We start from the raw sequence: 22184 nt of genomic DNA, 5'->3' as shown, positions 1-22184 counted from the left end.
GCCCATGAGGGTGGTGAGAGACTGGCACAGGTTGCCCAGGGAGGTGATGGAAGCTTCATCCCTGGAGGTTTTTAAGGCCAGGCTGGATGTGGCTGTGAGCAACCTGATATAGTATGAGGTGTCCCTGCCCATGGCAGGGGGGTTGGAACTGGCTGATCCTTGAGGTCCCTTCCAACCCTACCGGTTCTATGATTCATTCCAGTGAAGGGGAGGAGGAAACTCTCAGTTGTTCTGGGGGTTTCGCTGAACAGGTTGCCACAAAATAGTTTCTGAGCCATTTTTTACATGCACCAGCATCATTTGTCACCTCTTTCTCAAAAGAAATAAAACACTATAAAAATGACCTTGGTAAATACTACAGGGGTGGATTGCTGCTCCAGGTGGGCATTAGTCCATACCAGCACTGCTCCATGTGGTAAATACTGTGAGGGTGACAGAGCACTGGAACAGGTTGCCCAGGGAGGTTGTGGAGATATTCAAAACCCACCTCGATGCATTCCTGTGTAATCTGGTGTAGGTGATCATGCTCTGGCAGGGGAGTTGGACTGGATGACCTTTTGAGGTCCCTTCCAGCCCCTGAAATTCTGTGATGACATGGAGGTGGTCTTTTCGTCACACACACCCTCTGCTCCTGGCATGAGAGATCATGGGCCTGTCCTGCACCACTTCAAAGATTGTGCAAGACAGGGTTTATCTAGAATAAATGAGTAGTGAAATACTGACTGAAGAGGAACTTAACCCATCTGTGTTGATGGGTTGGACTCGATGATCCTCGAGGTCCTTTCCAACTTAAGTTATACTGTGATACTGTAACAAAGCACAGCCTGCAGACTCCCTTTTCACTGATTCACCCTCCTCTGCCTTTTTGTCACTCCACCTTCCTGTGAGCACATAGGGATTTTTTTTTATTTCAATTTTCTGGACATTGTAGAAGAATAACACCTGATGAGGTCAGGAAGATGAAGCCAAACCTTCACCTGAGTCCACAACTGAGAAGACAACACAGCCACAACCCTACCCCAGGCAGTGAAGACGGCCCGTGCAGCCAGCTGGGTTTCCACAAAACATCAGCTATGAAGTCTTTTAACCACCTCCTTGTAGACAAGACTCCTCCCATATGTTGTACAATCTTCCCCTTGCTTCAGTGCTCTCTAACAGTTCATAGAGTGTTTTGGTATTTCACTTCTCCTGAATATTTTTTATGTCTCTGTTCTGAAATAAACCCAACAGCCAAACAACAACCCAGGCACTGGAAGAGCTCAGTCTGACCCAGGAAGGCAACTGAGATACTGCTTTAAACTGTGACTGCAATTCAAAGAGATAATCCTTTGAGCTGTGGCTTCCACTCCTACTTGTGTCATTTTCCTTATCAGCAAAGGACTGTTCCAATCAGTCTATCCTGCCAGTTTTCCCTGCATTTAATTACTCATGCTGTTATTTTTCTGTTTGTTTCAGCTACTGGGAAGCAAAGAAGGACTTGTGGCTGGAGAAAACAACACAGTTTATCAGCCTCCTATGATATTCCTTCACGTGGCAATGCCATGTGGACTTTCTGAACTCCCATTGTCACCACTAAGAAGCAGGACTCATATGAAGGAACAAGGGAATAAAGCATCTTAAACCCCACTCTATTCTACTTCATACAGGGCTTTTTTTAAGCAGGACTCGAAACACACAGGGTACTTTCCAGAACAAAAGGCAAGTGCCATTTCCCAAAGGGCCTCAAGTTCTATTTTTAGAGATGATGCAACATCATGGAGAAGTTGTGAAGAAGGGCATCACAAGGCTGATGTGGCTTGATGGTCTTACTTTGCTCTTCCAACATCTTCCACCTCCATCTGAAGATCCCTCCGCCACAGGTCAAGTCAAGGCCCGAGAGCGGCACGAAAGAACTGAATACAGGAACGGTGGTGAGATGTACATTAAGGCCAGCATCACAAACAGAACAAATGTGCTTAAAAGGAGACAGGAAAATACACTACACATTTTATGAGAGCATATGGGATTTTGCTACCACAGCAGAAGTTCTGTGTGCTCTAAAAAGCTGGAAACTGTTGCAGCTCTATCACCGTTGGTCTCGCCACACACATCCCCAATCACAGAGCAGGTTTTCACAAGCCTCATACTTACATGGTTTTTTTTCTTCTTACATAGCAACAGAATAAACTGATGTTGTACAGGAGCTAACAAGAATGTTAGCACCACAATGTCTGTGGTGCTAAACCCCCCAGAGATAACTGGCTGGACAGCCTCACTCAGAGCAAGCGGCAGGGGAGAAGCCACACTGGGAACTACAAAGGACCCAGTCCTGCAGTGTCCAGCCTGCAGCAGAGCAGGGTAATGGCAAAGCTTTGTCTCTCTGAGCTCCTCCTCTTCAATGCATGGAGCTGAAGGGAAGTGAATGGGGTAGCATCACAGTGAGAATTCCAGAGAAATTCCATCTCTGGGGGGGGAAATAATCCATGTGTTGTTTCCTAAAATATCTCCATGGCTTGTTTCATTCCTGTACTGCAGAAGTAATGTGATGTAGCTAGATCTTGCAGAGCTCTTTGGCTTGACTCTCCACCCTCTTCTGCAGAAGGCAGGGAACAGGGATGCTCAACATTCCCTTTCACACTGGGATTTTAAAGCATGAAGACGTTTCAAACATCAAACAGCTACAAGCAGAAGGTGTCTGCTGCTGCACATTAGCAAAGCAACTCCAGCCCCTCCAGAACTCTCTATCACTGTGCAGGTATTTCCATGCAAGAATAGAAAGCAAACAGTTATCTGAAGGTGTGAGTGAGTAGGGCTAAAGCTGCTTTCTCAGCCTGGACCCTGAAAGTCTGAGTGGTTTATTCAGGCTTTGCTCTTTGTTAACACTAGTTTAGCACTGGGAATAGGAAGTACCTTTTGCCTGGGGCACTGTCTGTTCTGTGCCTTCCCTGTTCATGATACTGATCATTCCCTCCGTTCCCCAAGTCAGAAAGTAGCTTCCAAAATACCCATTTCACAGCTTGCTAACTCCTTCATCGGGAGAGATTGATTTTTTCCCCCCCTTTTTCTTTTCTTTATATTTTATTTTTCTTTTATTTATCTTTCTTTCTCTTTACCCCCCCCCCCCCCTTTATTTATATTTTCTTTTATTTTAGTTACCCACAACTATTATTTGGAGTATTCCAAAGCCTTTTTTGAGCAATATAAAGTTCCATGTTGATATAGTGGTTCCCCGTTCTGCTTGATTACATAAACTGAACAGGCACAGAAGCCTTGTTGCAAGGCATGCACAAAGGTCTCCCAGATATGTGCAGACCTGCAGCCAATGTTCAAGGGAGGACTAAGAAAGGTCAAGATTTCCTACTAAAACCTTTCCAAAACTGACTTTCCCAGGAACCAGTCACCTTCCTTACTAGTCCAAGAGCAACAGACACACTGCAGATGTGAAAAGCTACTTACACTTCTAGTGAGTGAGCAGAATGGACTGTACATGCCAGGAAATGGTGGGAGAGGTAAAATCTCCCACCAGCTTTGAAGTGTTTCTCTATGCAGAATAAATCCTGGGTCAGAGTAGGACACTGACCCACTCTTAGATCTACCTCCTCCATAGCCATAGCCAACATTTCTCTCCAGGCTAGTAAGAGAAAATAAGACCAGTGAGACCAATGTACACCCTTCCAGGGAAGTCAGGCCCTGCAATACAGTTGGGAAAGCTTGATGCCTGTCTTTTGGCTGCCTCTCCCTGAAGGCTGTGCTTCCCTACAGACTGATCCAGAGACACAAGTGCTATGTGTGGAAAAAGGTAAAAGGAAAGCAAGAAAAACACAGGTGGCACAGTGAAAGAACACAGGAATGCTCGAGGCACTTGAGTGTCCCTAGGAAAGCCTCAGGTGGCAAGTTCTGCTACCACAGTCAATACTCAAATGAACCCACAAGGAGAGAACTCCTTAGCATCACTACATAAGAGAAAAAATAGTGACTCCCATCCTTCTAACAAGGATCTCACTTGGTAGGCAAGTCTCAGATTTCCATTAAGAGTTAGCCAGCTCTATAGTAATTATACATTTTAGTTCATGAGTAGCATTTAGTGATGATGCCTATACAAGCAGCAGGCTCTGGATTTTCCTCTAGCACACCATCTGATAGCATAAGCCATCAGAAAACTTCTACCACTCACCAGGCACTGATGCACTTCAAGAGGCAGCACCTTACACTTGAAGAATGGTGGCAGGAGACCTCTTACTGGTGGGTTTTCAGCCATCCAGCTTTTTATCTGGAGCATTTTAGCCATGTGGGGAAATGTATTTTAGCTCCAGATATCAGCACTAGCTTCCTCAGAGTTCTGCAGCACAGAGCAGCCCCATTTTATAAGGCAGCAGAGAAATCTGACTTTGTACAACAGACTCACAATGCATGCACATTCCCAAATTCCCCCAAAATAGATTCTTGCCCACAATAAAGCATGAGCTTTCTTAAAACTGATGAGTCTTAGTTTCCCAAGCAGGTTTATCAAGGTTTATTTTAAGTTCTCCCACCCTGCAACAAGCCATTCCTCCTGACTGACCTGAGCAGACACTTCCTTTCCTCAGCATGACTGGTGTCACAACAGGCTCTTACCAAAGCTAACTGCTAGCTTTATTTTTACTGGAAATGGTGGATGTAGCAGCCAGTAAGCTGAAAAAGGGAAAAAAAGGCAATTTAGTCGTGGAGAGTCACAGCATTTGTCATAGGAGGACAGAGAATGATTTGAGCTACCCTGAAAAAGAGAGCTTCTCTGAAAAGCACCAGTCAGAGGGACCCAGCTGCTTCATGCTGTGAGTTCAGCCAGGCAGCATGGCTAATAGTTTCTGAGTTTGGCATTGAAAGGAAGAGGCAAAAAGTGAGCACGCAGAATGGAAGGATGGAGCAGTGTGTGGTTAGTGTTCTGTCACACCAAGACTTTAACGCATACTCAAGCATGTGAGCTACCACAGTTAGAAAGCTGACTGGGCAAACTCTGCCCAGTATCCTGGGGCTTTTAACTTCCACCCTGACCCCTGCCTGGGAGAAACAGGAAAAAAATCCCATGACCCCAAGTAAGGGACTAAGGCACAGGAGTTCCTCCTGCCAGCACATCTCCCCAACCTGCTGTGATAGATCTAATGCTTCATTAGTCCTCCAACCTGCAGGCAACTCACTGAAGTCATAAAGCACATCATTTGATTAGCCAGCTTTATCGGGGAGGTTGTCTAAGAGCTCCTGCAACTCGACTGCAGAGAAGGTCGCCTTCAACAACCTGGAGGCACAACAATCTGCAAGTGCATACAGAAATAAGAGGTATTGGTTATTGTAGGGCAATCAAGTCAATGAAGCAAACTCCAAGACAGCGTTGTCTGATCAACCAGCTCACGGCGCACCCACAGCCAGCACTGCATCGCGCAGCACTGAAACCCTGGAGACAAGCACACCAAGCAGGCAGAGATGGGGTGGCCTCCTCCAACCCGACCCGGGCCCTGCCAGCCGGGCACGAGGTATGGAGGGGCAGCTCCAAGCTGCTCAGGGCTCACAGAGCCCGGGCAGCACCAGCCCGCCCAGGGCAGCCGCTGCCTGACGGGGCTCCGGAGGCCAAGCCCGGGCGGGAGGCTCACCCGCCGTCCAGCCTCAGCGAGGCACCCGAAGCAGCCCCTTCGAGCGCACAGCGCAGCCCGTCCCGACCTGCCCCGTCCCGCCCCGGCGGGGCCTTGGGAGCCGGCTGCGCTTCCGGGGCGAGCGGCCACCGCCTGCCCCGAAGCGGCGGGCAGTCGCCGCGTCCCGTCCGCCGGGCGATGCCGGAGCTCGGGCCGGCAGGGAGGAGCCGGGAGCGCGGCCGGGGCTGCGGGCGCAGGCTGTCAGCGGCGCGGGCGGCGCAGGCAGCGGCGCGGGCAGCCGCGGTGGGGCCTCCCCGCCTTGCCGGCGGGCGGTGAGGCGGGAGAGCAGCGCGGCCGCCGCCATGGAGGAGCTGGACGTGGAGCCGCCGCTGATGGTGTGGGGCGGGGAGGGCCGGGCCGGGCAGGCGGGAGCGGGGCTGAGCGGGGGCGGCGGGCGCCGCTGACAGGTCGCCGTCCCCTCACAGGTGGTGCCGGGCGCGGACCCGTCGGCCAGACAGCTCTGCTTCGCCTGGGGCCCCGCGGAGGTGCTGGTGTGCGAGACGCTCTTCGGCCGCAGAGGTGGGTCCCCGTCCCGGGGCCAAGCCGGTCTGGGCCGGACCGGGAGCTGCTGCCCGCAGCGCTGACCGCCTGTGGTGTTGCAGGGTCCGGGGAGGGAGGGCCCAGCTCCTCCCGCGTCTTCGTGGTCCGCAAGGATCAGGACATCTACATCCAGACTCTGCGGAAACTCTTCAACGAGTCGCACGGGATCTTCATCGGGCTCCAGCGCAGCGAGGAGGAGCCGGCAGGGAAGTCGAGGAAAGCGCAGTGAGTGGATGGGGCGTGGGAGGGTGAGAGACAGCCGCTGCCTGCTGCTTCTGCCGGCCAAGTGCCATTGACCGACCAGGCTGCCTAGGGCTGCAGCGATCGTAGAATCATTTAGGATGGAAAAAGAGATCGAGTCCAGCTGTTAACCCAGCATTGCCAAGCCCACCACTAAACCAGGTCCCGTCCCTCTGTGCCAAATCTACGTGCCTCTGGGGATGGTGACTTCACTTCCCTGGACAGCTTGTTCTAGGGCTTGACCACCCTTTTAGGAGAACAATTTGCTCCTCATGTCCAACCTAAACCTCCCCTGGTGCAACCTGAGGCTGTTTTCTCTTGTCCCGTCACTTGTTACTAGGAAGAAGAGACTGACTTCCAGCTGGTTCCAACCTCCTTTCCGGGAGTTGTGGAGAGCCAGAAGGTGTCCCCTCAGCCTCCTCTTCTCCAGACTGCATAACCCCAGTTGTTTCAGCCATTCCTCATGAGACATGTGCTTCCATTTAAAAGTGTTTTCCAGCCACTTTTCTCTACGTGTGTGTCTTGCACAACCAATGCACAGCACGATACCACTCAGGCAAATCAGCAGCAGTGCAGAAGCAGTGAGTGTTTGGGGGAAATCCTGATCCTTCCAATAACCCTGCTGACCAATGCCTCTGCCTGCCTGCAGCCACCACACACAGCCTCACCGATCCCCGCTGGATTCAGCCAAGTGCTGGGAATTTCTGCTGCTGCAGAGAAACTTGGAAAGCTTTAGAGGAGCACAGTCATGAGATCAAAACTCCAGACATCTTTCTCTGACAGAAGCCTTTTTGTGTTTGGCAGATTGGTTCAAGTGAGTAAAAACTACCGGTCGGTGATAAGAGCCTGCATGGAGGACATGCACCAGGCAGCCAGTAAGTTTGCTTCTTCTCTTGCTGCAATAAAAGGAAATGCTATTTGAGATTTAAGAAGTAGCATCTCAATTGTAAGTGAGTGCAACTGCTGATGGATTTCAGGGATTATCAAGATTCCATTCCTAGCTGGGAGGTTTCCAAGTTGGTTTGTAAATCTGGGCAGAGATTTTATTCCCCGCCCCCCCCCCCCCGAGTATTTTAATTGATTTTCTGGGTACTTGCAATCATTTCTTATCTGAGGTTGCAGTTTTATGGGAAACTGAAGCCAAACTAACACCTTGTTTCCCTCCAAAAGTGGTAGAGTTTGCTCTTCCCTTCCGTCTGTGCCCTGGAGCAATACACAGATTTGCACAGGATTTACAGGGCAAAAAGAAAGTGATACAGTTCTATATAAAGAATAGCTCTGCTGTGTGTGTACTCAGTAAAGTCTGTGCTTGGTGAGTGATCAGGTATTACTGTCTTTGTCAGCCCAGCAGGGGCTGTGAAAGGGAAATACATCACCCTTTGACTTTCCTCATTCTTCCCCCAGTTTCAGCCCGGGACCCTGCCCTGCATGGCCAGTATAGCACTCAGGTAACCTGCAGTAAACTGAACATGAATCACTGACTGGGGAATGGAATGAAGCTGGAGGTGGGGAGATTCAGACTGGATGTGAGGAGGGAGTTCTTCCCCATGAGAGTGGTGAAGCCCTGGAATGGCTTGTCCAGGGAGGTGGTTGAGGCCCCAGCCCTGGAGGTGTTTAAGCCCAGGCTGGATGAGGCTCTGGCCAGCCTGATCTAGGTGAGGTTGGAACTCGATGATCCTTGTGGTCCCTTCCAACCCTGACTGATTCTGTGACTAGGAAATTCATCAAGGCCAGGGATGGGACACTGGCTTTTCAGATTTAAGTCTGGCTTAGTGTAGTGGATGTGTTTATGACCAAGAACAAATGGGAATAAATAGCTCCTGTATGAGAAGAGCAAATTGCTCACAGCATTCTGTCCAGTGGGCTGCAGTAATGTTGCTTCATTGGCCTTTTCCTTTTTTCTTTCTTTCCTCCTTTAGGGTTTCTATCCTTAAAACTCAGAACTGCAAAAAGGCTGAAAATAAAACTTTCTATGCTGTTTAGTACTTTTTTACTAATGGGAGACTGTCATCACACTTCAATACACAGTTTAATATGTGTAAAGAAGTTGTGCCCTGTTCTTACCTTCATTTGTATCTCTGAAATGTCAGCATTGCATCCCCTGTCTGCAAGAACTGAGCTTAACCAATTGCTAGGGGCAGCAGATGCCTTGATGTGGTTAAAAAAATCTAACTGGAATAATTGCTAAAACTTGAAGCATGGCCTTGCCTATTTTCCACTTTTCAGGTTTCTATTCTCTCTGCAATGGAGTTGATCTGGAACCTGTGTGAGATTCTGTTTGTTGAAGCAGCTGCAGGTGAGCACTGAACTATCAGTCAAGACTGAAAGGCTCTTTATTTGCATGTTTATGTTTAAAATGTGTGTCATATTTAGCCTGGTTCAGAGATGACAAGTGCCAACAAGCCTTTTAATACCTCCTTTGCTTCAGGAAATTGCTTTCTTCATGTTGAATTATGTCAAGCTCCTAGATTTGCCTTCCACTTTTCCCCTTTGTGTAGAGCACTACAATTCCAATTGCTGTTTTAACAGAAAGGTAGCAAAGAAGAGGGAAATCAAAAGTGGTTGCACATTTATTTGACTTTTAAGCAGAAACACATCTTGAAATAGCAAATGTGGTGATGCCAGGTAACATTATACATTTCTTTGATGCAGCTGCTTTAGGAGGCCAGCTTTGAAACCAGCATTTTGAAGGAAATGGGATTGTGCACACAAAAATACCACTCTCACAGTCCCAGAACTCAGAAGAGAGATTCACAAATTGGAGATTACTTAAATCTCCCAGGATTAACTACCTAGTGCCAGATTCCCTCCTCACACTCAGTTGTTAACACTGATGAGTCCATGATAATGACTCATCAGTGATAAATTAAGCAGAAAGATGATAAATTAAGCAGAAACCTTCAATGATTCTATTGGCATTGCAAGATTTGTGATTGGAATCACTCACCTTTTATATCTGCAAGTAGCTGGCTGGGGTACTTTGCCAGGCTCCACTGCTGTGATGTCTAACATCTGCCACACAGAGATCTGTCAGCAGCCTGGTGCTCTCAGTCCACACTGAAGGAACTCCATTCCTTTGTGTTTTGCTGGGTGGCAAATAGAAATCCAATCACTAAACCTTACCTAAAGGACTGTCAAGCCACTAAGGTTAGAAGTATGTGAAGTAGCAGGCTGGGAGCTAACAGAATGAAACCTTCTCTGCATAAAGCTGGTCCCCTTCTCCTTCGCCTCCTTGACTGGGTTCGACTTCATGTCTGTGATGTGGACAACATGGTCCGTGAGGTTCTGAGCAGTGAAAATCCATCTAAGCACGAGCTCTTCTGGAACGTGGTGAGTACAGTCACCTGGGGCATTCTTCAGCAGAATCCCTGCCTGTGTATTTTGCTTTCCTCCTCCCCACTCAATGCTAAACTGCATCTCAAACCTAATACTGAGGACACTGCCTGTGTGGCAATGCCAGCGACGAGCAGTGTGAGCAATCTGGCAGTGCAGGCCTAGAGCCTGACATGATGGTAGGCCATGCTCAGCATAAATGCAGAGCCAGCTAGCAGTGGAGCAAAACAGTGCTGTGCCTGCAGCATGTAACTAAAACAAGGCACTGGTAGCTATAAACATGGACAGTTATCTTGGGACGACAGGACATGCACCTGCATCAACAACCTCGTTGTGTCATTAGTAGTTGGACCAATAATCTGTAATAGTGCAATGTGTGGTCACTCATAGGGAACCAATGGAGCTATGCCAACAGGGCACTCCGAGTTTATATAAGTTGTAGCAGTTGCCTTGCTACGCACTTCTTCCTTACTTTACTGTGCAATACTTGCACTACAGGCCTGCTCCATAGGCCTGCACCTCAGGCCTGCACCATCGGCCTGCAACACTGGAACAATAAAGGAGCAATACTCGATCACATTGGTCAGCCGTATTGATTCCTATCTCCGTCGTCTACAGCACACTACCTGTACAGGCCTCAAAGTGAAGCCATTCTGAGGATCATCCCACCCTTCGTTCCCATCCGGATCCTTTCGCTTTCATGCTCCACAGAGGGTCAAAACACAGTTTAAGCATTTTAGCTCCACTTCACTTGCCCAAACCACAAGTTCAGATTCCTCTCTGATAACCTTCTTGGGTATTTGGTGTCCTTGCACAGCGTGGTGCTCACAGGTGGTTTTTGCAGGTGGATATCTTCGTCCTGCAAGGCCGAATGGATGAGGCACGGCACTTGCTCTCCAAAGAGGCCAGTGCTGATCCCACCTCACTGAACATGTACAGGATCTTGGATGACTTGATGAAGAAGATGCCTGTGCCCAGTGTATGTACCAAGTGGACTATTTTCACATGGTTCCACGGGGAATAGAGATCAGAGGAATGGCAGCGTTAGTCCAGTCTGTTTCATCTCTGCTGTGGCTCCTGTAAGACTGCAGCTTGTTGACCACTGAAACACCTCAGTCTCAGTCATTTACAGAAATAATATTTTTGTTCTTGAATTGTCCAAAAGACCCAACCATACAGACAAAAACCTGTGAGGGGACAAACCAACACACTTAGGAAGATAATTTTTGCAGCAGGATACATTATCCAGCTGCTGGACCAGTTCCTGTGGAGAATTGATCTCTTGTAGAGAGTATTTTCTGAAGGCTTTGCCAGCAGAGGTTCCTTTTGCAGCAGTCTCCTTGTGGAGGGAAAACTGCAGCTGCAGCAGGGTTATCTTTCATGGGACACTCTTAAGGTCCTCTGATGGGTAAGGAAAGACACTCCAGGTGCAACTGTAGGGCAAGGAAAAATGTGTTAGCAGCCTTGTGTTTAGCCTTGGAGCATGAATAGCCTTGAGTTCAGCACAGGCACCTGTTGTGATTTGACTTGGTGTTTATTTTATGTATCTTGTCTCTGTCCAGCTTGGCAACACCCAAACACTGACTGAGATGGAGCTGAAATGGCAGCACTGGCATGAAGAATGCCAGCGGTACCTACAGGATGGAACTTTTGCTTCCAATTCCCACATGGAATCCATCTGCAAGGTGTGTTGCTGCTGGGAAGGAAGGAAACTGGACAAGTGTTTGATCCACCCTTGTATTTCAGGAGCCCTGTGTAGCTATAAATATCTTCAACATGCTTGATGATCCCTTCATTGAATCAAGACATTTCAAGCCAGTCTTCTGTGCTGTGTTCTTTGTTTTGCAACAGTCTTTGCAAGCCTGGGCAGATCATCTTCTCTTTGTGTCCAAGGCCATTAAGGCTGATTGGGAAACAAGGCTTTGAGGAGGATCTTTTGTTACTTAATTCTGATTAAATCCTCAACTTTGCAAAAGGGGAGTAGTGCCTGTGAGGGGTTGCAGTGCAGCTGTGCTGAACTTGCAGAATGACTCCCTGTTTTCCTCCTGTTAGGTCCTGCTGGGAGATGAGGATGCCATACTGGAGAAGAAGGAGCTCATGACCACTTGGTACCACTTCCTGGTTACACGGCTCCTCTACTCCCACCCCACCGTGAAGCCCATGGAGCTGCGCTTTTATGCACAGGCAAGAAGGACAATCCCTTGTACATTCTCCATCATTTCTTGCACACAAGGCTGGCTGTACTGAAAGGAGAACTTTGGGGAGGGTTGGGTAACTTTTGGGTTACCTTACAGCAACTACAAACCTGTGAGATCTTTCCTAGAGAGGGAAGACTTCCCCTAAAGAGGGAGGCTGATGGAGCTGACAAATAATTGTTTAAGACCTGGTCTCTTCAGTGTCTGGTGTCACCAGTTTTAGAATCACAGAATCAAACAGGTTGGAGAAGACCTCAGAGGTCATCAAGTCCAACCTATTACCTAATACCTAACACCTCCTGACAACTAAACCATGGCTCCAAGTGCCACGTCCACTCCTTTTTTGAACACCTCCAGGGACAGTGACTCCACCACCTCCCTTGTTCCTGTCTTCCCAGTTTCCTTATGCTAAAAGAAGGACAAATCTTTCCTGTTAATGTGTTCAGTCTCTATGACTTGTCATTTCCCATAAAATAACCTAAATGAGGCTGCTCTATCCAAACAAATGTCTTCCTTTTACCATCTGACAGCTTCTGCATTTATCTTGTCTTGCAATCTCATTCCACAGTCTAGCATGGACCTGTTCCTGGGTGGAGAAAGCAGCCCTGAGCCTCTAGACATGATTTTAATGGCAGCCTTTGAATTTGAGATCCACCAAGTGATCAAGGAATGCAGGTTGAGTTTTCAGGCTTTTGATTCTCTGGTTTTACCCTTGCTTCTGTGTGCATGCCCTCCAGTAGCAGCTGGGGTGGCGGGGGGTATGGGTACACCCCACCTGCTCAGCCTTCTGAAGCATTAAACAAACAGAAGTGAAGCAAGCAGCAATCAAAAGTATTCCATTAGGCCTGGGACATTGCAGCCAGGCATTACAGCTTCTTTGTTGGTAAGAAATGGCTGTGGAAAACCTGACACATCCCTTGGCAGTGGTAGGCTCAGTTCTTTGCTTTCTTTTGCTTGCTTCAAATCCAGCATCGCCCTGAGCAACTGGTGGTTTGTGGCTCATCTGACTGACCTGCTGGATCACTGTAAACTCCTGCAGTCTCACAACCTCTAGTAAGTGTTTACTGGCATTAATTATTCAGACACCCAGCAGCAGGGAGGATGGCAGCAGCAGGAGGAGTTTGGTTTCAAAAGGAGCATAAAGGGGCTGCAGGTGCCTGAAGTTACAGGCAGCCCAGATGTGCTGAGAAGCACTTGCTGCTGACCTGATGAGTTTGCCATGGTGTTCAGCAGTGCCTCAGTACAGTTGGGAACTGCTTTTTGAAACATATTTGAATCTGAAATATAATCAAGGGCCAAAATGTTTGTGATTATCAAGAATAGTAAGAAACTCAACTTAAAAAGAGTTTCTGTACCTACTTCCTGAATAAATTCAACTCTGAGCAACTGAATTTTGCTCTCTGAATTCCCCTGCTGTTTCTTAAAGCACTTTCAGTTACTGAGTGCTGCAAGTAGTTGGGCAGGCAGAGAAAGCTGACCTGCATGCTTAGGCCTGAGGTACTCAGCTTATTAAGACAGCCCATGAGAAAACAGGCTGCATAAATTAAAAGGACTTGTGAAATAAAATCAGGCTGTTCTTATCCAGGGAGGTGCACAGAGTAATGCCTTCTTTTCTCTCTTCCTCCCCAGTTTTGGTTCAAACATGCGTGAATTCCTTCTGCTGGAGTATGCCTCAGGACTCTTCTCCCATCACAGGTAGAAACTTCTTAACTCAAGAGGACAGACTTAACACTGAGGCAGCCAAAGCCAAAGACTACCCATTAATGCAGTACAAAAAAGGATAAACTTCTTAAAGCCACTGTTAGGACTTCAGCAAAGATGTCCCTAAGGATCATATAACACCAGCACACCTCCTTTCCTGAACCAAAGACAGAAGCTATTAGAGCCCATCAAACATACTGACCAGTGCAGAGTTGCTCCTGCCACTCTGGCTGTTTTCACACAGAATGCATCAGGTTGGAAGGGCCTCTCAAAGGTCATCTTGTCCAAACCCCTTGCAGTCAGCAGGAACATCTGCAACCAGATCAGGCTGCTCAGTGCCCCATCGTTTGACCATGAATGTTTCCAGGGGTGGGGCCTCAACTATGTCTCTGGGCAACCTGTTCCAGATTTTCACCACTTTCATTGTGCAGAACTTCCATCTTATGTCCAACCTAAACCCTTCCTTCTTATGTCCAACCCTGCCCCACTTTCAAACCACTGCCCCTCATCCTTTCAATCCCAACCCTTTTAAACAGTCCTTCCCCAGCTTTCCTATAAGTCTCTTCAGATACCATAACGCAGCTCTAAGGTCTCCCTGGAGCCTTCTCTTCTCCAGGTGTAGAGTAATTGGCACCAAAGCACTTGTGAGCTGCAGGTATTCCAAAGCTGTGCAATAGGTTTAGGTTTAGAATCATAGAATCAATAAGGTTGGAAGAGACCTCAAAGATCATCAAGTCCAACCTGTCACCCAAGACCTCATGACTACTAAACCATGTAAATGAAAAATGAAAGACAACTACCCTATGGATATTTCATTTTCACAATGTATTATTCTCAGCCCAACCCACTGAGTCAAGTAATAGAGTAATAGAGTAACTGAAGGCAAATGATGTTATTTCTCAAAGACCCTAATTAGGTTTTCCTGAGAATGCTAGAGAGGCAGCAAGTAAAAGCCAAAGTCTGAATCCCAAGTTAATCAGAGCTGTTATCAGTGCAGGCTCAGATTCTCCTTGTGGCTTTCCTCTTGTATTTAAGGTTTCTGACTGGAATGCTTGATGTGTTTTTTTCTCTCTCAGCTTGTGGCAGCTGGGGGTAGATTACTTTGACCACTGCCCAGAGTATGGCAGAGTGTATCTGGAGCTCCACATTGAGCGGATCCCCCTCAACACGGAGCAGAAGGCCCTCAAAGTGCTGAGGATCTGTGAACAGAGGCAGATGCAGGAGCAAGGTGATTGAGTTTTTTCCTTTTCTTTACATCTCGTTGTTTTCTAGTGACAGAAGTGAAACTGCCAAAACTAATCCTGTCCCCCCTCTCCCCTGTCTCCTCTGAAGTCCGCAGCATCTGTAAAATCATGGCCATGAAGGCCCTGCGGAACAACCGCCTGGGCTCGGCCCTCTCCTGGAGCATCAGAGCCAAGGATGCAGCTTTTGCTACCCTGATATCTGATCGGTGAGTCGGGCAGCAGCTCTCAGGGGGCTGCTGCTGTGCTGGGGTGGGCAGAAGGGGGAAGGCAGCTGCTCTGCAAGGGAAAGGTCCCGCTGCAGAGGGGGGATTGTCTTTCCTGCAGGCCAAGCGTCTGCTTCTGGAGTAGAAAAGGACATCCTTGGCTCCTCTCATCTGCACCACCCTGTTTGTTTTCTGCACTCCATGAAGTGTAGATGTACAACAGATTGGCTTCATCTAACAGTCCAGTCCTCCTTGACCTTGCTTTGTTAAACGTTTCTCTCGACAACATCTCCATGTTACGCTCTCCTCCTTCACTTGCTGTTTGATGGGCTGCATGGTGAGCCAGGGAACTGAGCTGGCTGGAGGATAGCTCGTGGCTTGGACCACCACACTCTGTGCTGGGTTAGGAACTGGCTGGAGGGCTGAGCCCAGAGAGTGGTGGTGAATGGTGCCACATCCAGCTGGCGGCCAGGCACCAGTGGCGTCCCCCAGGGATCAGTGCTGGGGCCCTTGCTCTTTAATATCTTCATTGATGATCTGCATGAGGGGATTGAGTCAGTCATCAGCAAATTGGCAGATGACACCAAGTTGGGAGCAGATGTTGCTCAGTTAGAGGGTAGAAAGGCTCTGCAGAGGGACCTCGACTGACTGGACAGATGGGCAGAGTCCAACGGGACAAGTCCAAGTGCCAGGTGCTGCACTTTGGCTACAACAACCCCATGCAGTGCTACAGGCTGGGGTCAGAGTGGCTGGAGAGCTGCCAAACAGAGAGGGACCTGGGGGTGCTGATTGACAGCTGCCTAAACATGAGCCAGCAGTGTGCCCAAGTGGCCAAGAGGGCCAAGGGCATCCTGGCCTGCATTAGGAATAGTGGCCTTGAGCACAGCCCTATGAGGAGAGGCTGAGGGAGCTGGGGTTGCTTAGCCTGGAGAAGAGGAGGCTCAGGGGAGACCTCATTGCTCTCTACAACTACCTGAAAGGTGGTTGTAGCCAGGAGGGGGTTGGGCTCTTCTCCCAGGCAACCAGCACCAGAACAAGAGGACACAGTCTCAAGCTGTGCCAGGGGAAGTTTAGGCTCAAGGTGAGGAGAAAGTTCTTCACAGAGAGAGTCATTTGTCATTGGGATGTGCTGCCCAGGGAGGTGGTGGAGTCCCCATCCCTGGAGGTGTTCAAGAGGGGATTGGATGTGGCACTTGGTGCCATGGTCTAGTCATGAGGTCTGTGGTGACAGGTTGGACCTGATGACCTTTGAGGTCTCTTCCAACCTTAGTGATACTGTGATGATCCCCTTCTGTGCTTCACTCAGCTTTAGCCAGTCTAGTGCACCATGCAGTGTTCAGACAAGTCAGGGGAAGGGACTCAAACCACCATTTCTGTGAAAAATCTCAAGCTGCAATGACAAAATATGTAACAAAAAGGGCAGGCTCATTGTACCCCTGGTTTTGCATAAGATTGTCACACTATCTGACCTTACAGGGCTGGGAAGGTTGGTACACACTTAAGAGGATGCTAACCTTAGTTTAGGCCTAGGCAACAGCTACAGCACCTTCTCTGGTGCTTTCTAATCTCTAGCAAGCCATGTCTGTCTGGGGTTTCTTTGGCTAATTGGGAAAGGGGCAGGTACCAAACCCTTTGCAGAGCTGGAGTATCATTGTGAAATTACACCCTGGGTAGGTGGCCAGGCAGTACCCCATCCTCAGCAGTGTAAAACATGAGCAGCAGGAGATTGCTGGTTTGGGTATTGCTGGTTTGGTTTTGCTTTCCCATATGCTCTTTGGAGGAGTGGAAATCATTCTCTTGCTTTCACCAGAAGGTGAAAGAAAGCATCACAGGAAGCAGCTTTTTTTTTGATTTTCAGAGCAGCATAATGAAGGCTGTGACAAAAAGAGATGAAAAGCTCTTAGAATTGCTGTTGTTCCTGCTGCTTACCAACTGGGTGGTTTTCCTTGCCACACAGCAGAAAAATGGAGCTTTCCTTCTGATCTGGGAGTGTCAGTTATGCATCCACCAGGCCTCAGCTTCCTCTGCTCCTTCCTTTTAAGGAATGGATCACAGCTCTCACAAAACTGAAGAGCTGGCTGAGGTGTCTGGTTCAGCAGCCCTTACCCCAGGTCACTGGCCACTCCCAGGAAGTGGTTTGATGGCTTCTGAAACCCCTGCGGGAGGCTGACGAAGATGGAACTCCGTCCTACAGCAGAGTTTTCTGGGCAGGGATTGGGAGGTGCAGAATGAATGAGGACAGTGTTGCCCCCTCTGAGCTTTGATTATGTTTTACTTTCCTCCCTAGGTTCCTTAAGGACTATTGTGAAAGAGGCTGCTTCTCTGACTTGGACCTCATTGACAATTTGGGACCATCCATGCTGCTTAGCGACCGCCTAACGTTTCTCGGTGAGACGCGGCCGGGGTTTGCATGCTGCTGTCATTTAGAACCTAGTTAACTCCACAGAATCACTTGGGTCTGTCTCTTCCTCCCTCTGGCTAGGTCCTGCTTTAGTGATGAAGGGAAAGCAGGTGACTGAAGGTGATTTTGGGCTGCAGCCTGCTTGCTGCCAGGGGACTGCACTCACAGCAGGCACTCGTTCTGCCCTGCGTGGTGCAGGAGTCCTGAGTGCTGACTCGTGTAGGCTTCCCCTTTCTTAGTCTTTTTTTCCAGACTTTGAAATATTAGCAAATACTATTTGGAAGATCTTAGGGGGTCCTCCTTGGAGAAGCAACCCACTGGTTTGAGTTACTTTGGCAGTGTGGTGATTTTACTAACTTTGTGAAGTTCTCCAGTGCCTCCAAAGCTTACCCCGAGAACAGATCCTACGCCTTCAGCAGAGCAGCTGTGCCAAGCAGCAGTGGAGGCCTCGGGCTTGATTCCTGCACATACCACAGCTTCCTTCTGGCTGGCACAAGCCTGGGCTGTGGTAACCTCCCCATCTGGCTACAGCTGCTCTGGCCTTTGATTAATGGTCTGAGACAGGAAATGGAGCTAAAATGCACCTTTCTCTGGAACTGGGGCAGTTAGCAAGCCCCATTACCAGGGCCAAAATCTAACAGCAATTTGGAATAGCTGCTGGTAATTGGACTGACTCCCTTCTGGCTTACACCAGCACTATACTGAGGGTGATCCTGAGTTTGATCTGTTCCCACTGAGTGCAGGCTTGCAAATCTGGAACTGTATTTCCTTCATTTAAACTTTATCCTGCATTAAGCCCAGAAGCCAACTGTGAGTCACCAAATTGCTGATACCTCATTTCTCTCTCTATGCTCAGCATCAACCAGTGACCCTTGCATCAGCCCCAGAGCTCTGTAGTGTAGCTGTGGTTACAGAGAAATCACCTCCCTTCCTGCTCTTTGTAGAGAATCATGGAAGGGTTAGGTTGGATGGGATCTCAGAGATCATCTACTCCAACCCCTTGCCATGGGCAGGGACACCTCTCAATTAGACTCAGCTGCTCAAGGCCTGATCCAACCTTGAACACCCCCAGGAAGGAGGCATCCACAACCTCCTGACATCCAGCAGCCCAGGTCTGACAGACACTGACACCTTTTGCCCTCCACCAACACCTGTGTGCAGGCAAGTACCGGGAGTTCCACCGGCTGTACGGGGAGAAGCGCTTCTCTGAGGCTGCCAGGTTGCTTCTGATGCTGATGACAGCTCACATTGCTCCTTGCACCTTCTGGATGACCCTGCTGACAGATGCCCTTCCCCTGCTGGAGCAGAAAGAGGTGAGCACACAGCACAAACAGCCCCACACAGCCTTTCTTCAATTCCTGGCAAGGTGTCTCAAAGAGGTGAGGCCCTTTCTGCCCCCTGGGCAGGACTGGCACTGCCAGTGCAAAAGGACTTTTGGTGGCAGAGTCAGAACTGTGTGGCTGTCCAAGTGTCCTGCTAGTGGGAGCACACAGGACATCCAGGACAGGATATTCAACTCTCGCCTAGAGAAGAGCAGCAGAATTCCTGTATGCTGATGATTTAAGCACACACTTGCATCCAGTCCCTTCTGCTGTTGGCCTTGGAGATTTTTCTCATGTGCTTCTTTCTTCTAAGCCAAATTTTTGCTCTAAGATCCATCCAAAAAAAGGCAGCTTTGAAGTTGCAGATCCATGTCTGGATGAAGCTCAGAGCACCTCCTCTGACCTCATAGCTGGCCCTGCTTTGTGCGGGCAGGAGGTGGCACTAGAGCCCTCTCGGCCTGAGTTATCCTTTGATGCTGTGATGTAAAGGGTGAGGATGGATCTGTGGGAGTGTGAGAGCATTCGTTCTCTCTGAGCTGTGTTACCTGGGGCTGGGTGATGTCCCTCACCTCAGTCCCTTGCACTGTCACTTCCCCAGGTGGTGTTCTCAGCGGAGCAGACTTACGAGCTGATGCGATGCCTGGAAGACCTGACAGCAGGGAAGGCACAGCAGCAGAAATTCCAGGTAGCTCCTGCTTGGAGGACAACTGGACAATAGTATCATAGTATCATTCAGGGTTGGAAGGGACCACAAGGATCATCTAGTTCCAACCCCCCTGCCATGGGCAGGGACACCCCACACTAGATCAGCCTGGCCAGAGCCTCATCCAGCCTGGGCTTAAACACCTCCAGGGACAGGGCCTCAACCACCTCCCTGCACAACCCATTCCAGGGCTTCACCACTCTCATGGGGAAGAACCTCCTCCTCACATCTAGCCTGAATCTCCCCACCTCCAGCTTCATTCCATTCCCCCTAGTCCTATCACTACCTGAGATCCTGAGAAGTCCTTCCCCAGCCTTCCTGTAGCCCCCTTCAGATACTGGAAGGCCACAATGAGGTCACTTGGGAGCCTTCTCTTCTGCAGACTGAACAGCCCCAACTCCTTCAGTCTGTCCTCATAGGAGAGGTGCTCCAGCCCTCTGATCATCCTTGTGGCCCTTCTCTGGACACCTTCCAGCACCTCCACATCCCTCTTGTAACAGGGGCTCCAGAACTGGACACAGTACTCCAGGTGGGGTCTCACCAGGGCTGAGCAGAGGGGGAGGATCACCTCCCTCGACCTGCTGGCCACACTTCTCCTGATGCAGCCCAGGATCTGATTGGCTTTGCAGGCTGCAAGTGCACACTGAGAGCTCCTGTTGAGCTTCTTGTCCCCCAGCACCCCCAAGTCTCTCTCCTCAGGGCTGCTTTCCAGTCAGTTACTGCCCAGCAATGAATTGGTGGGGCTGTGAGGAGGTTTGGGGAAAGCAAGCTCCAAATCCTATTGCTCTGTGAGGGCAGAAAAGAGGGAGAGAGCCCAAGCTGCTGAGGCTGCTGTGTGCTGGTACTTTTTAAGGGCAGCCAAATGAGGCATCAGCGAGAGAGGTTTCAGTGGAGGCAAGCTCAGCACAGGAGGAACTTCCACTCCTCACTGATTTGGATTGAATTCTGATGCTTTTCCAAGAGAAGTAATTGCAAATGACACAGGCAGTGAGGAGCTGAGATGCTGCCAACTAAGAGCTCAAGCTCTGGGGCGTTCAGGTGCAGAACAGGGAGCCATTTGCTGCACAGGCAAACTGCTGCAGCTGCCAGAAAAAGAAAAGGCTGAGTAGTGCTGCCTTGGGCTGATCTCTCCACAGCTACCTGAAGGGAGGGTGGAATGAGGAGGGGGCAGCCTCTTCTCCTTGATGGCAAGTGACAGGACCAGAGGAAATGGTTACAAGCTGTGCCAGGGGAGGTGTAGGCTGGATATTAGGGAATATTTCTTCACTGAAAGGGTTATCAAACCTTGGAATGGCCTGCCCAGGGCAGTGGTGGAGTCACCATCCCTGGAGGTGTTCAAGCAGTGTGTGGACCTGGTGCTTAGGGACATGGTTTAGTGTCTGACCCCTCTGTGCTGGGTCAAAGGTTGGACTGCATGATCTATGAGGCCTCTTCAAATCAGATGTGTTCTGTTAGAAGCAGGCAATGTAGCTTTTGTTCTCAGCTCTGGAACAGGTAAATCTACTCATACTGTCTCTCTTAATGACCTTTCCTTTCCTAAACCCACCCCCAGCTCATGCCTGGGTCTATCAGCCTAACCCAGACTCTGCTTGCTTTCAGGATGATGACATTGAGAACACCAAAGTGGAGATGCTGAGACTTGCTCTTGCACGAAACCTTGCACGAGTCATCGTCAAAGAAGGCACCTTGGATGGATCCTGAAGGTGGCAGCATGTGATTTTCCTCCTCCTCCTCCTCCTCTGTGGCTCACTGTACATAAACCTGACTGCTTTTCTAAGAATAAATGTCTTGTTTTGCATATTGTTTGGACATTTCTTCTTCTTTTCCATGAACACAACTTTAAAATAACCCTAAATGCAGCTTTGCAGAGGAAGCTGCAGCTCACCATTAAGGTTGCTTGTTCCAACATGGCCTGGCAACCCTCCCCTGGTGAAGCAGACCTCACTACCCACAGCAGCATAAAATCATTAAGGTTGGAAAAGACCTCTGAGATCTTTGAGTCCAACTGTTAACCCAGCACTGCCAGGTCACCACCAAACAGTGTCCCTCAGCACCACATCTACATGGTTTTGAAACCCCTCCGGGGGTGGGGACGCCACCACTGCCCTGGGCAGCCTGTTCCAGGGCTTGACCCCTTTTTCAGTGAAGAAATTGTTCCTAATGTCCAACCTAAAGCTCCCTTGGCACAACTTGAGGCCATTTCCTCTCATCCTGTCACTTGTTACTTAGGAGACAGACCAACCCTTAACCTGGCTCCAACCTCTCAGGGAGCCATAGAGCCAGAAGCTCTCCTTTTCAGTCTCCTTTTCTCCAGGCTCATCAGCCCCAGTTCCCTCAGCTGCTCCTCACCAGCCCTGTTCCCCAGACCCTTCCCCCAGCTTTGTTGCCCTTCTCTGAGCATGTTCCAGCACCTCAATGTCCTCGGAGTGAGGGCCCCAAAACAACCCAGGGCTTGAGGTGTGGCCTCAGCAGTGCCCAGTACAGGAACCCAATCACTTCCCAAGCGTTGCCTTGGCTTTTTCAGTTGCTTTACCTATTAACACCCAGACCTGATGTGAATTCCACCTTTAAACCACTGGACTTCTGCAAAACAGCAACTTCTCCAGTTTAGCTTTAGTTTGGGTGGTCCCAGGATGCTGGGCTGAGAGGTGGGAATCTGA

At 49.3% G+C, this 22184-nt stretch overlaps 1 protein-coding gene and 1 long non-coding RNA gene across 3 annotated transcripts; one reads left to right on the top strand and one right to left on the bottom strand.

The window, feature by feature from the left end:
* Nucleotides 1–1023: 1023 nt before the first annotated feature.
* Nucleotides 1024–5685, bottom strand: LOC137447722 (uncharacterized). 2 transcript variants are annotated; one of them, XR_010988913.1, is made up of 5 exons: nucleotides 5604–5685; nucleotides 5139–5267; nucleotides 4541–4650; nucleotides 3436–3610; nucleotides 1024–1892 (listed from the first exon to the last, which is right to left on the bottom strand). It is a non-coding gene; the product is annotated as an uncharacterized lncRNA (long non-coding RNA). The 2 variants fall into 2 exon arrangements; XR_010988912.1 differs by having other exon boundaries at nucleotides 5154–5267.
* A 111-nt stretch (nucleotides 5686–5796) lies between these two features.
* NUP85 (nucleoporin 85) lies at nucleotides 5797–21322 on the top strand. The gene is made up of 19 exons (XM_068151562.1): nucleotides 5797–5977; nucleotides 6068–6161; nucleotides 6245–6407; nucleotides 7227–7297; nucleotides 7827–7870; nucleotides 8649–8718; nucleotides 9631–9752; nucleotides 10600–10734; nucleotides 11318–11440; nucleotides 11808–11939; nucleotides 12519–12625; nucleotides 12920–13003; nucleotides 13580–13645; nucleotides 14728–14879; nucleotides 14984–15101; nucleotides 17386–17486; nucleotides 18661–18812; nucleotides 19420–19506; nucleotides 21124–21322. The coding sequence occupies exons 1-19, from the start codon at nucleotides 5945–5947 to the stop codon at nucleotides 21223–21225; spliced, it is 1956 nt and encodes a 651-aa protein (XP_068007663.1). The 5' UTR covers nucleotides 5797–5944; the 3' UTR covers nucleotides 21226–21322.
* Nucleotides 21323–22184: the final 862 nt, after the last annotated feature.

Source organism: Melanerpes formicivorus, unplaced genomic scaffold (assembly GCF_026170545.1).
Source record: "Melanerpes formicivorus ecotype bairdi unplaced genomic scaffold, bMelFor1.0.p_v2 SCAF_21, whole genome shotgun sequence".
Classification (NCBI taxonomy): Eukaryota; Metazoa; Chordata; class Aves; order Piciformes; family Picidae; genus Melanerpes; species Melanerpes formicivorus.
This window is presented reverse-complemented; position numbering and strand designations above follow the sequence as displayed.